Source organism: Saccopteryx leptura, chromosome 3 (assembly GCF_036850995.1).
Source record: "Saccopteryx leptura isolate mSacLep1 chromosome 3, mSacLep1_pri_phased_curated, whole genome shotgun sequence".
Taxonomy (NCBI): Eukaryota; Metazoa; Chordata; class Mammalia; order Chiroptera; family Emballonuridae; genus Saccopteryx; species Saccopteryx leptura.
In genome coordinates, this window is record NC_089505.1 from 227,441,057 (window position 1) to 227,455,940 (window position 14,884).

General features: G+C 41.1%; 1 protein-coding gene and 1 pseudogene across 4 annotated transcripts in view; both read left to right on the top strand.

The window, feature by feature from the left end:
- ST3GAL5 (ST3 beta-galactoside alpha-2,3-sialyltransferase 5) overlaps positions 1–14,884 on the top strand; it is a 69,091-nt gene that overhangs the window by 31,917 nt on the left and 22,290 nt on the right. For 3 of the 4 annotated variants that reach the window (XM_066377827.1, XM_066377828.1, XM_066377829.1), the window contains 2 exons: positions 8,474–8,597; positions 11,633–11,744. In XM_066377827.1, coding sequence (XP_066233924.1) covers positions 8,474–8,597; positions 11,633–11,744 — 236 coding nt within the window. Of the gene's footprint in view, positions 1–4,324; positions 4,436–8,473; positions 8,598–11,632; positions 11,745–14,884 lie in introns of those variants that run through there. The other variant, XM_066377830.1, reaches the window with a different exon arrangement.
- LOC136400711 (transcription initiation protein SPT3 homolog) lies at positions 2,844–4,394 on the top strand (annotated as a pseudogene).

A 14,884-nucleotide genomic window follows, 5' to 3' on the forward strand; every position in this document is an offset into this window, starting at 1 on the left:
ACCATCCTTGTTTTTCTGGGGTAAATTCCACTTGATCATGATATATTATTTTTTTAGTGTGTTGTATTCGATTTGCTAGTATTTTGTTCAGGATTTTTGCATCTGTATTCATTAGAGATATTGGTCTGTAGTTTTCTTTTTTTGTATTGTCCTTGCCAGGTTTTGATACGAGGGTTATGTTGGCCTCATAAAATGTGTTTGGAAGTATTGCTTCTTTTTCAATTTTGTAGAAGACTTTGAGAAGGATAGGAATCAAATCTTCAAATGTTTGGTAGAATTTGTTAGTATAGCCATCTGGCCCTGGACTTTATTTTTGGGGAGATTTTTGATAGTTGTTTCTATTTCCTCCCTGCTTATTGGTCTGTTTAGGCTTCCTACTTCTTCATGATTCAGTCTAGGAAGATTGTATTGTTCTAGGAATTTATCCATTTCTTCTAGATTGTTAAATTTGGTGGCATATAGTTTTTCATAGAATTCTATAATAATCCTTTGTATATCTATGATATCTGTGGTCATTTCTCCTCTTTCATTTCAGATTTTGTTTATATGAGTCCTCTCTCTTTTTTCCTTAGTGAGTCTTGCCAAGGGTTTGTCAATTTTGTTGATCTTTTCAAAGAACCAACTCTTTGTTGTATTGTTTTTTTCTATAGTTTTTCTGTTCTATATTTCATTTATTCCTTCTCTAATTTTTATTATTTTCTTTCTTCTGTTTTTGAGTTGCTTTTGTTCTTCTTTTTCTAGTTCCTTAAGATGTGATGTTAAGTTGTTTACTTGGGCTGTCTCTTGTTTTTTCATGTAAGCCTGTAATGATATGAACTTCCCTCTTATTACTGCTTTCACTGCATCCCAGAGATTCTGATATGTCGTGTTGTCATTTTCATTTGTCTGTATATATCTTTTTTTTTTTTTTTTGTATTTTTCTGAAGCTGAAAATGGGGAGAGACAGTCAGACAGACTCCTGCATGCACCCGACCAGGATCCACCCGGCACGCCCACCAAGGGGCGACGCCCTGCCCACCAGGGGGTGATGCTGTGCCCCTCTGGGGCGTCGCTCTGTTGTGACCAGAGCCACTCTAGCGCCTGGGGTAGAGGCCAAGGAGCCATCCCCAGCGCCCGGGCCATCTTTGCTCCAATGGAGCCTCGCTGCGGGAGGGGAAGAGAGAGACAGAGAGGAAGGAGAGGGGGAGGGGTGGAGAAGCAGATGGGCGCTTCTCCTGTGTGCCCTGGCCGGGAATCGAACCCGGGACTTCTGCACGCCAGGCCGACACTCTACCACTGAGCCAACCGGCCAGGGCCAATTTATCTGTATATATCTTTTGATCTCTGCTTTTACTTCTTCTTTGACCCTGTCATTTTTATAGAAGTATATTTAATCTCCACATTTTTGTGGGTTTGTTTACTTCTCTTTTGCAGTTGAATTCCAGTATCAAAGCCTTATGGTCAGAGAATATGCTTGGTGTAATTTCAATCTTTCTGAATTTGTTAATGTTAGTTCTATGGCCCAGCATATGGTCTATTCTTTTTTTTTTTTTTAACTTTTATTTATTTATTTATTTTTTACAGAGACAGAGAGAGAGTTAGAGGGATAGATAGGGACAGACAGACAGGAATGGAGAGAGATGAGAAGCATCAATCATTAGTTTTTCATTGCAACACCTTAGTTGTTCATTGATTGCTTTCTCATATGTGCTTTGACCGTGGGCCTTCAGCAGACTGAGTAACCCCTTGCTCAAGCCAGCGACCTTGAGTCCAATCTGGTGAGCTTTGTTCAAACCAGATGAGCCCACACTCAAGCTGGCGACCTCAGGGTTTCGAACCTGGATTCTCCACATCCCAGTCTGATGCTCTATCCACAGCATCACCACCTGGTCGGCCTGGTTCATTCTTGAGAGTGTTCCATGTACACTGGAGAAAAATGTATACTCTGACATTTTGAGATGAAATGTCCTGTAGATGTCTATTATGTCCATTTGTTCTAGTGTTTCATTTAAGGTCGATATTTCTTTATTGATTTTCTTTCTGGATGAACAATCTGAAGCTATCAGTGGTGTATTGAGATCACCAAGTATGATTGTATTTTTGTCAGTTTGTATTTTTAGATCAGTTAGTATATGTCTTATATATTTTGGTGCTCCCTGGTTTGGTGCATATATATTAAGAAGTGATATGTCTTCTTGATACAATGTCCCCTTTAGCATTATGAAATGACCATCTTCATCTCTGGTTACCTTTGTTGTCTTATAGTCAGCATTGTCAGATATGAGTATGGCTACACCTGCTTTTCTTTGGATATTATTTGCTTAGAGAATCATTTTCCAAGCTTTCACTTTGAATCTATCTCTATCCTTGTAGCTTAGATGTGTCTCTTTAGGGCCCATACAGTTGGATTTTGCTTCTTGATCCAATCTGCTATTCTGTGCCTCTTTATTGGTAAGTTGAATCCATTTACATTTAGTGTAATTATTGACATTTGAGGATTTCCTATTGCCATTATTTATACTGCTTTCTGATAGCTCTGTGTCTTGTTTGGTTTTTCTTTATTGTTTTTCTGTCATTTGTCTTTGTTTGGTTGAATTGTATACTTCTATCCTTTGTTTCTTCTTTTTTTAAGCTATGTATTTCAGTAGTGGTATTTTCAGAGGTGGTTACCATTAAGTTATTAAAAGAAAAATTATCGGCCCCCTGCAACCCCCGCTCCAGCCGAGCCACTTTTTCCCTTTGTATGCTCAGCCCCCACCCTGCCCCTATCCAAGCGTGTCCCGGGACCACAGCAGCAGAAACCGCACCATCTCTACCCCCACTTCTCCATGCGGGACACGCAGCTGTGCCTACGAAGTGTTCATAAAGCAGAGATGAATAATACTGCAGCCAGCCCCATGTCTACTGCAACCTCAAGTAGTGGAAGAGGTTCCGGGAAGTCTCCAAGCTTTGCCTCAGAATTGCAGAGTATGATGTTTTCTTTAGGTGATGCTAGGAGGCCTCTTCATGAAACAGCAGTTTTGGTTGAAGATGCGATGTGATACACACTCAGTTGATTAATCTGTTACAGCAAGCTGCTGAAGTTTCTCAGCTTCGGGGAGCAAGGGTGATATCTGCTGAAGATCTTCTGTTTTTGATGCGCAAAGATAAGAAAAAACTTAGAAGACTGCTAAAATACATGTTTTTCCGAGACTACAAGTCAAAGATTGTCAAAGGCATAGACAAGGATGATCTTTTCAAAGACAAATTGAGTGGCAGTAATAATGCAAACAAAAGACAAAAAATTGCTCAAGACTTTCTCAACTCTATTGATCAAACAGGAGAACTCTTGGCAATGTTCGAAGATGATGAAATTGATGAAGTTAAACAAGAAAGAATGGAGAGAGCAGAAACACAGACTTGCCCTGGTCGGTTGGCTCAGTGGTGGAGCGTCGGCCTGGCGTGTAGAGGTCCCGGGTTCGATTCCCGGCCAGGGCACACAGGAGAGGCGCCCATCTGCTTCTCCACCCCTCCCCCTCTCCTTCCTCTCTATCTCTCTCTTCTCCTCCCGCAGCGAGGCTCCATTGGAGCAAAGATGGCCTGGGCACTGGGGATGACTCCTTGGCCTCTGCCCTGGGCGCTAGAGGGGCTCTGGTCGCAACAGAGCGATGCCCCGGAGGGGCAGAGCATTGCCCCCTGGTGGGCAGAGCGTCGCCCCCTGGTGGGCGTGCCGGGTGGATCCCGGTCGGGTGCATGTGGGAGTCTGTCTGACTGTCTCTCCCCGTTTCCAGCTTCAGAAAAAAATACAAAAAAAAAAAAAGAAAGAAAGACAGACTCGAATTATGGATTCAGCTCAATATTCAGAATTCTCTGAAAGTCGACAATTAAGTTTCTCCAAAAAAGCCTCCAAATTCTGAGACTGCTTGGACTGCAGCAGTATGAAGATAAAACCCAGTGTTATCAATATGGAGATTTTAGCATATTTAGTCTATGAAACTGTGGCACAGTTGGTGGATCTGGCTCTTCTTGTGAGGCAGGGCATGGTGACCAAGGCTGGAGACCCGTTCAGCCACGCCATCTCGGCAGCCTTCCTGCAGTATCACGGCTCTGCCGAGGGGCCTAGCATGAAGTCCTACCCAGACTCTCCCGAGAACACACCTCCTCCTACACCAGTAGTGCCACCATCTGGGTCACAGCACGCAGGAAAAACCACCGCAGGACCCCTAGGGAACAGAAATGCTGGACAAGATTCAGCTAAAACCAAGCAAAGGAAGAGAAAAAAGAGTACTGCAGTCTGTGGTGTCGAGGCTCACAGCGATGCCATCCAGCCCTGCCACATCAGAGAGGCCATGCAACGCTACAGCCACAAGATTGGCCCCCTTTCCTCATTCACAAGTGCCTACCACAGGAATGGGATGGCTTTCCTGGCCTGCTGATGGGACTGTGGCTGCAACAGGAAAGGCGACAGTATATTAAGGTGATTTCTGTTCCCCTCTTTGGACAAAATAAAATACAAATTTACCTTGAGAAAAAAAAAAAGAAAAATTATCATATTTATTAGAGTCCATTATCTCATGAGTGCTTCTGCACTCCATCCTCCTTTGCTACTGCTGATCTTTATACTCTCCCCTTTTATGTTATTGTTGTTGCAGATTATCTTTGCTTTTTATTGTGGTCTTGTTGGAGCTTTTACTTGTTTTGTTTTGTTTTGTTTTGTTTTGTATCTAGTTGGATAACCCCCTTTAGTATTTCCTGTAGTGGGGGTTTTCTAGTGATAAATGTCCTCAGCTTCTCTATGTCTGTAAAAGTTTTCATTTCCCCTACATATTTGGATAGCTTTGATGGATCTAGTATTCTTGGCTAGTAGTTCCTCTCTTTCAGTACTTTAAACGTTGGGGTCCAATCTTTTCTGGCTTGTAGAGTTTCTGCTGAGAAATCTGATGATAGCCTAATGGGCCTTCCTTTATATGTTATATTCTTCTTCTCCCTAGCTGCCTTGAGGATTCTTTCTTTATTATTGATTTGTGATCATTTCATTACAATGTGCCTTGGAGTAGGTCTGTTTGAGTTGAGGTAACTTGGTATTCTGTTTGCTGCTTGGATTCGAGGCTCTAACTCTTTCCACAGGCTTGGGAAGTTCTCGATTATTTGTTTCAAAGTGTTCTCCATTCTCTTTTCCCTCTCTTCTTCTTCTATTGATAATGAACCCATTATTCTTATATTGCTCTTTCTGATGGAGTCAGACAGTTCTTGTAGGGCTTTCTCATTTTTTTAAAATTCATGGGTCTCTCTCTTCTTCTCTCTGTAGTATCTCTAGTTGCCTGTCTTCTATGTCACTAATTCTCTCTTCTATCTGGCCTGTTCTATTAGCTAAGCTTGCTACCTTATTTTTCAGTTCATGTATTGAGTTTTTCATCTCTGTTTGGTTCTTTTTTATAGTTTCAATTTCCTTGGTAAAGTACTCTTTGTTCATTAAGTAGTTTTTTTATTCCACTAAATTGCCTTTCAGTGTTTTCTTGTATCTTATTATTTTTAAAACTTCAATTTTGAATTCTCTGTCATTCAGCTCCAAGGTTTCTATGTAATTGAGATTTTTTTTCCTGGAGATTTTTCATCTATCTGAGCTACGTCTCTGTCTTGTTTATCCACATATGATTTCTTTTTCTTTGATGGCATTTAAGAGTGGTATTGTTAATAACACTAACAAGAGATAACTAAAAATAAAAATTGAAAAAATACAGTGAAAAAATGAAAATTCTGTAAATAATTTTAAGTAGAACAAAAAGCAGAAACAGAAAAAATTAAAAGAGAAAAAATGAAGTAAAAAATAAGCAAAACACCACAAAAAGAAGTATGAGTCCAAAATATAATAATTTGATGAAAAATGCCATTCAGGTGAGAGGGGAAAAAAAGAGATAAAAAAGAGAGAAGGGGAAGAAAAGGGAAGAGAGGAAAAAAAGAAGTAAAAGAGAAAGTGTCAGAAATGGAACTCTTGCAAAAAAACAAGAATAAAAAATATAACAGCTAAGGATAATGAAGTTTAAATAGGAGAAAGAGGAAGAAGAAAAAGAAAAAGCAGAGGAAAAGTATTTTTTTCCAATTTTGAGAGGTAACTGTCTTTTTTCCAGTAGGAAGTACTGTACTACAAGATTTGCCCTTTCGAAATTCTTGGGCACAGTTCTGCTGAGGCATCCCTGTGGTAATAATGTAGGCAGGGCCAAAGCTGTGTTTGTAGGAGGGGCTTGTTGTTAGCACTTTGCAATTTTATGACTCTAGCAATGGCCTTCTTGAGGGTCCTCCAGTGCCCCAACCCACGTCCCAATAGAGCAGGGGATCGAGCACCCAGGCACCCCTGCCTCTCACAGGAGAGAGCAGCCTGGAGACCCAGCTGAGGTAATTCACCACCACCACTGTTCACACAGCAAGGGGAGCAATGCTGGACCAGGAGGATAGGGTGACACAGCCTGGTCCCCCTGGTACCACTCAAAGTGCAGCCCTGGGCAGGGCAGGGCAGGGGCTGCATGCCACAAGCTGGTGCCTGACCTTCAGGAGCAGATGGGACACAGATCGCAGATCAAGCATGCTTCCGGGCCACACAAGCTAAGTTCCACGGGCTGCATGGGCAGCTGGAACACGCCTCAGCGCCCCATGGGCCGATTTCTATGGGCTATTCACGTGCAGATCTTGGTAGCGTGCCACAGGCTTTGTGTGCACCCAGTGCCTCCAGTTGCAAACAGGTGCAGCACACTTCAGGTGCCCTACTCCCGGTCTTGGTTGCCAGCCTTCCTGGCAGCTCCTTCCCCTCATTAACCTCCCAGCTCCAAGACAGAGCCCATGATAAAAGTGCCTACCTCCCTCAGATAAGTGAGGAAAGAGAGAAACTTAGTCCTCCAGCTTTGAGCAGATTCTCTTTGGCCCACCTTCTCACACAGTCATACCTTTATCTATCTGGTGTGTGTATATTTCAGGTTCATCTGGGGTTTTTTCTCTGCTTATAGTTGTAGAATTTGTTGGAATTTCAAGGGGAGAGATAGGGAGTATCTCACGCCGCCATTTCTCAGAAAAGATAGGTTTGTTCTTAAGTTGAATATGTATATAAGTTGGAACTAATACATTTACCTGTTAAATGCAACTTAGATGTTTGTCTTAACTTAGTATTTATTTTTACCTTTCTCTGTATATTAGTACTTAAACATTTTCAAATACAACCTTAAACAGTCTTTGGTGATGCTGAGGATGATGGACTTGTTAGAGCGGCTGGGACTGGTGTTAGAGTCAGGGTTTGATTCTGCTGCTGGAGTCAGTTTCTTGAAGAAGGCATCAAGGGAAATTTGTACAGAGCTTTTCTTTTCTCATCATAAATGGCCCTGGAGCATCTGAGGCCTGTGGTAACTGTACGGTAGACTTTGGTGGACCTCTGTGTATCAGGATCTTGCTCCTCTAACTTTGCCATTCTTGCTTCTCTGAGACAAAAAGCATCAACTAACTCTTGTAGAAAACTTTTTTGGTTCTGGAGTTTCTAGGTCCCTGTTTTCTTTCCTAGAGGCTGTCATCTGTTGCTCTAGTTCCTTAAAGTCTTTATTAGTTAGTTCTTTGCCATGGGAGTCGAGTAACTCCATGATCTCATTTTCACTGGTGTCCAGCTGCAACTGATTGCCATAGCCCTTATGGCGCTCCACTCCTAAGTACCAGTTGTACTTAAGTCAGACATTTATCACATCCCAGGACTTACTGTATCTCTAAAAGGTAAAGGCTTTTTTAAAAATTAGACTATATTTTGGAGTAATTGTAGATGCACATGCAATTGTAAGAAATATTCTTACTCAGCCTGACCTGTGGTGGCACAGTGGATAGAGCATCAACCTGGAATGCTAAGGTTGCCAGTTCAAAACACTGGACTTGACTGCTCAAGGTACACAATAGAAGTGACTGTGGGTTGATGCTTCCCACTTCTCCCTTTCCCAGCTTTCTCTCTCTCTCTCTCTCTCTCTCTCTCTCTCCCCCCTCTCCTATAAATAAATAAATAAATAAATAAACTCCTTAATAAAAGACAGAAAAAGAAATAATTCTTAGTAGTCTTTATTTAGTTTCCCCCAATGGTAGCACCTTACAAAACCATAGTACAATATCACAACTGGGATATTGACATAAATATAGGCAAATTACAGAACATTTTCATCACCACAAGGATCCTTCTTGCTGCCTTTTTATAGCTGTACCTGCCATCGCTTATATAACTCCTGATAACTAAATCTGTTCTCCATTTCTATAATTTTTTTCACTTCAAGAATGGTCTATAAATGTAATCATACAATATGTAACCTTTTAGTCTTTGACTCAGTATACTTCTTCCTAGATTCATCCAAGTTGTTGTATGTATCAATAGTTCATTCCTTTTAGTACTGAGTGGTATTCCTTGGTATGGATATATAGACAACATAAAGACTTTAAAAACATCAACCACCTAACTCATCCCTCTTTTTCCTCCTCCTGTCCTCTTCCTCTCTCTTCACAGCAATGCCAAGTGAGTATCACTGTGTGAAACAGAGAAACGATAGCTCAGAACCCTCCCTGCAATGGTACACCCGAGCTGAAAACAAGATGAGAAGACCCCGCTTGTTGTTAAAAGACATTTTCAAGTAAGTACGAGCCCTCGGGCCATAAGATCACCCTGATCTGGGCCAACTATATGGATTTGGGAATAAAATTCAATGAGAGCCCTAATGATGACTCTTACACTTGGTCACACTTGGCCACAGGAGCATTTAAAGGCACATGGATTAGAGATCCAATGCACAGATGCCCTGGGTTTCTGCATCAGACTGCGCTTGGTGACAGCAGTGCCCAGCCAGGGGGCTCTCAGGCTCTGCACCTGTGCTTAGATGCCCCAGAGAGCAGCTCTTGACATTGCACAGCTCTTCCTGGCATTATTTAACAAAAGGGTTTTTTCCCTTAGCTATTTTAAGTTAATCTAAAATATGATTAGCCCTGGCCGGTTGGCTCAGCGGTAGAGCGTCGGCCTAGCGTGCGGAGGACCCGGGTTCGATTCCGGCCAGGGCACACAGGAGAAGCGCCCATTTGCTTCTCCACCCCTCCGCCGCGCTTTCCTCTCTGTCTCTCTCTTCCCCTTCCGCAGCCAAGGCTCCATTGGAGCAAAGATGGCCCGGGCGCTGGGGATGGCTCTGTGGCCTCTGCCCCAGGCGCTAGAGTGGCTCTGGTCGCAATATGGCGACGCCCAGGATGGGCAGAGCATCGCCCCCTGGTGGGCAGAGCGTCGCCCCATGGTGGGCGTGCCGGGTGGATCCCGGTCGGCGCATGCGGGAGTCTGTCTGACTGTCTCTCCCCGTTTCCGGCTTCAGAAAAATGAAAAAAAAAATAAAATAAAATAAAATATGATTAAAGGCCCCGAAAGGCGTTTGAATAACATTAAATATTGAATACTAAAAAGGATGACAGGTGTCTCAGCTGGGTCACTCATATATCCTAATAAGTGGTGTTAAAGAGGGGCTTATCAGTTTTATTTGGTGCCAGCTGAACCAAGGTGAAAATTACCACTTTTCATGTTCAAATATAGAAATGGAACCCTGAAGTCTAGTTTCCTATCTCACTTTACTAATTTAAAAGGTATAGATTTTAAAAAGTGAGGAAAGGAAGTGTACATTCATAAACACCTGTGTTGTTTTTCATCTCCTTTTAGTCATGAAGCAGCATTTTCTGAGGCCTACATGTGCCTGGCACTGTGTTGGGTGCTGGGTGCTGGCCACATGGCAACAGGCAGAAATAGACCTGTGCCCCATGCATCTCACAGTGTGAGCAAGACAGACTCATGACCAGTAGTTACTGTATAGTGGGCTCAGTGCTGTAGACACTGGGCCTGCTTTTAACACTCTTTTTCCTTCTTTAAAAAAATCAAAATATGGGAATTATTACATGCACTGCAATCATACCTTTTCTAGGGGCTGAAGTGAAGAATATAAAATAGTGTGTGTGTGTGTGTGTGTCCATCCGTCTCACCCCACCACACACCTTACAAATAGAAGCATCCTAGTCACTTAACATTGTACTTGATCCCAGGGGAAAAAAATTAAAGTGCTTATCCAGATTCACATGGGGAGCCTGTTAAGATGAGAATCAAGTGTTGAAAATACTTTTTAGAAATACTTTCTTACATCAGCATCCTCAAACATTAAGAAATATTTAGCATCTATTGTGTGCAGTGTACTTTGCTAGATGCTATATTTTTAAAACCACCCCTTTCTTTAGGAAATAGGGTTTTTCTCCTTAAGTTTACTCCTTAAATGTGTTTTTTCAAACACAAATTATTTAAAGCAGTGGTTCTTAAACACTGTGTTTAAACTTTTTTTCAGCTTTTGGTTTGTCAGTATCACTTGGAGCTTTAAAAATGAGATTTCTAGAACCATAATTAGACTTAGTTCTTCTCTCAAACTCCTATGTATGTGTGTGCTTATGTGTGTTTTAAACTATATAATAGTGCAAATTTATCAGATCTTTAAAAGCAGTTTTGTAGAAAAGTGACTGGTGGCACTGTCTTATGTTAGCCTCATTTCTGGGTCGAATTCTTTTGAGGAATAATAAGTAGATTCTTTTCTTTTGAGGATTCAGTCTTTCTCCCCCAATATTTTTTTATTGTGGTAAAATACACAATACATAAAATGTACCATCTTATCCATTTCTAACTATGTGATTTAGTGATGTTAAGCATATTCACAATGCTGTGCAGCCATCACACCGTCATCTCTAGAATTCTCTTGTAAAACTGAACATCTGTACACATTAGATACTTAACTCACCTTCCCCTCCCCAGCCCTTGGCAACCATAAATCTACTTCAGTCTCTGTAATTTTGGTTACTCTGTGTACTTCATATAAGTGGAATCATACAGTATTTGAAGGATTAACAGTATTTTAAAGTGGCAAAAAATTAAAACTGAGATTCTGTAGTTCAAAATATACTGTTTTGTTTTTTTTATGTCCAGTAATCTGCATTTTGATTCAGATTTTATGATGGTGCCTTTGTGGAAAAAGGTTTTTTCTATATTTGGTCATTAAAAAGACAATCATAAATGATTAATTTATCTTCTCAGGAAATAAGAACTAGTGCCTTAAGTTGACCACTGAGGTCATCTTTAAAGATGGTATTTCTTTTTCTTTTTTTTTTTTTGTATTTTTTTTTCTGAAGTTGGAAATGGGGAGGCAGTCAGACAGACTCCCGCATGCGCCTGACCAGGATCCACCCGGCATGCCCACCAGGGGGTGATGCTCTGCCCCTCTGGGGCGTTGCTCTGTTGCAACCAGAGCCATTCTAGCGCCTGAGGCACAGGCCATAGAGCCATCCTCAGCACCCAGGCCAACTTTGCTCCAGTGGAGCCTTGGCTGTGGGAGGGGATGAGAGAGACAGAGAGGAAGGAGAGGGGGGGGAGGGGTGGAGAAGCAGATGGGCGCTTCTCCTGTGTGCCCTGGTCAGGAATCGAACCCGGGACTCTTGCACGCCAGGCTGACGCTCTACCACTGAGCCCACCGGCCAGGGCCTAAAGATGGTATTTCTATGCTGCATGGCAGGCCAGCTCAGTTTGGATTGGGTTTTCACTTATTTCACATGAATCACTCTTTATTATTATCACATGACTACATTATACCTGATTTTTTTTTTCTAGGTGTATATTGCTTGTGTTTGGAGTATGGATCCTTTATATCCTCAAGTTAAATTATACTACTGAAGAATGTGATATGAAAAAAATGCATTATGTGGACCCTGACCGCATAAAGGTTAGATATTCTATTGGTGTGGTTTAAATTGAAACATTTCCAAGTATACAAGGAGTCCTTGGTTTACAAAACTCTTCCATCTCTACGACAGTGACACAACGCAAATTTTGGTGTAAGTTGAAATACACCATAGCCTAAGTCACTAACCTATCCTAACACAGTTGTAAAATCATAATCTAGAACATAAAAACAGAGCTAAGCCACAGAAAAAGAATACTGTGTATTTTTCCACGGCATGCAACCAAACTAGTTCATCCACGTAGTCCGTAAGGACAACACTAATGGAGTAAGCTGAAACACTCACATCTCAATTTTTTAAAGTTTTTATGGGAGTGAGTGCCATAAACTCAAAACATCATATGTCAAGACTCGTAACCTGAGGACCCATTGTACATTCAAACAGTAATATCATCTCTAAAATATTATAAATAAATGCTTATGAAAATTATAAACAGGGGTAAACACCTAGTCTTAGCACTTAAAAGCAGAATCAGAGATAGCCCACCCTAAAAAAAAAACAACCAACTAACCCACAGTATTCTTCCCTTTTACTGAAGTCATGGAATGGGTGTGAGTCCCATTCAACAAATTCCGGACACCTGTCATGTAGTTAATATGTCATGATGCTGTCAGTGTGCATGAGCTTAAACAGAATGGCTCCTGTCATTCCTCTATCATTCCATTTTTATTTTTAATGATTTCACATTGACATTGTATTTCAAGATTTTCCCTTAAATTTATAATATTTACTTTTCTAAATCAATTGACTTATTAAATGCTGATTTCACTAATTGAGTGGTTAAGTTATTCAGATAATGTTTAGCTTTGGATGAAAGAAGGTGTGATTTAAAATATGGCAATGTGGTAATAATGATAGCCAAACATATATATTTCATGACTGCGTATTTTTTCATTACTGGGAGATTTCTCTATTTCTTTATAGATGATGGCCTGAGAGGTTAAGCTGCTTGCCCAATTTCACATCTAGTTTAGTAACTAACCTATTAAATCTAGTTCAGTGTGTACTGTGTAACTGTTCTAAAAGTGCTTTACTAATATAAACTCATTTAACCCTCTGGACAGTCCTGGGAAGTAGAGGGGCAGGAGATTATCACCTGTCTAAGGTTATCATAGCTAGTAAGTGGTAGAGTCATGGTGGGGACCCAGCTGTGTCATTTCAGAGTCTGAGCCCCTAGTGACCCTGCTGTCTGCCTGGGAAGGGAGTATCCACTGAGAAGCCAGAGATGTAGGCAGTTTGATGCAGCCAGGAGGGAGCTTAAGTTTATGACCTAGATTCAAATGTAAATGTCACTTAGTGCCAGTTAGAGCTTGGGAGAGTTCTGAATTGTTTTGAGACCCAGTGTTCTTAGCTGTGAAATACAGGTAACAGCATTTGTTCAGTAGGGTAGTCAAGTTGAGTTAGATAATAGTCACAGAGCTCCTTTTCTAATCCAGATTTTTATCCATATGTGTCTGATTTAATCTGTCTATCCTAAGTGCCTCAAATTTTTGGTAGTATAGACCAATAGTTTTTAACCTTTTTGTACTTGGGACCAGTGAAAATAGGATAATTATTTTAGGGATGCTTAGGCAGAAATCATCCAGAGCATAAGCAAATTTGACTATGATCACTGGGTCTATAATCTTTGTACAGCATTAAGGTGGTTAACTCTTTCGCACACTGCCACAAAATTTCTGGCCGACCGACACCAGGGACCAGCGGTTAAAAAACACTGGTGTAGACAGGTATAAACAAGTAAATGAAAAGAGTGTAGTTAATAAATGCACAGCTTGGCCTATACAGTCCTTGAGTCTCAGGGATCTTGCTGATCACAGAGCCTTCCTGTTTTTGCTATGTCCGCCCTCAGATGTTCGCTGACTCACCTGCTTTCCTCAGCATTAGCACATCTGCTCTGTTGGCCCAGGATGTGTCCAGCAGCCCCTCCTCAGGCTCTCCCTCCCCAAATCGGGCTGGTGGTCCAGACATCCCCAAGTCCCTTCAATTCCAAGGCCCTTCACAGCTCTCTTGGATAAAGTTGTTTTAGACATCCAGTCTCTTTGTCTCCTAGGAAAGGCCCAAATGGGTGACACTTGATATGACTTACTGATACCTGTGGACTCTTCCCTTTATTTCTTATGCACTCCCCACATTCTCTATGCATTCTCTTGTACACTGTTGACCACCTGACCAGCTGCAAAGATAATTGCTCTTGAGTAAAGATTAACTGAGAAATGTGAGCTCTTGTGCAAGGTCACCATTTCACAAGTACAAAATGAGACAACAAAATATGTTTCCCTGCTAACTAATGATGTTGAACATCTTTTCATGTGCCTATTGTCCAGTTGTATATGTTCTGAGAAGAAATGTCTATTCAAATTCTTTGTCCAACTTTTAATTAGGTTATTGTCTTATTATCATTAAGTTGTACAAGTTCTCTATACATTTAGGATACCAGTCCCTTATATCAGATATATTATTTGCAAATATTTTCTCCCATTCTGTGGGTTGTCTTATCACTTCTATTATTTTCAGCACAAAAGTTTCTAATTTTGATTAAGTCCAATTTATTTATTTTTTCTTTTGTTCCTTGTGCTCTTGGTGTCAGACCTAAGAAAACATTCCTTAATGCTGTGTTTTCTGCTAAGAGCTTTATAATTTTTTATCTTAAAGTTGAGGTTTTTATAGTTCGTGTCTTTGATCCATTTTTGAGTTAGTTTTTGTCTATGGATGGAGGTAGGGATCTGACTTCATTCTTCTGCACGTGGCTCTCCAGCTGGCCCAGCTCCATTTGTTGAAAAGACTTTCTTCTGTGTTTGCTGCATTCTTTCTTCTCTGCCTGGAGCCTTTCCCTCCCTTTGCCTCTCCGTTACTCATCTTTTATATCAAATCTCTGCTTGAGGATTACCCTTTCTAAAAGCCTTCTCTGCTCATCCTTCTTTCTGGTTTCTGAAAGGCCCTTTGTACCTTAATCATAGCACTTACCACTGTGGCATATTGACTGTTTTCCTCACTGTCCAATAAGCAAGCCCTTGGGAGACAGGGATTATGTGCTAACATTTTACATTAATGAATATGTACTTACTATATTAAACTCTACGGGGGTGGGGAAATATTACTTGAACTACAGTTTGGTTTCTCA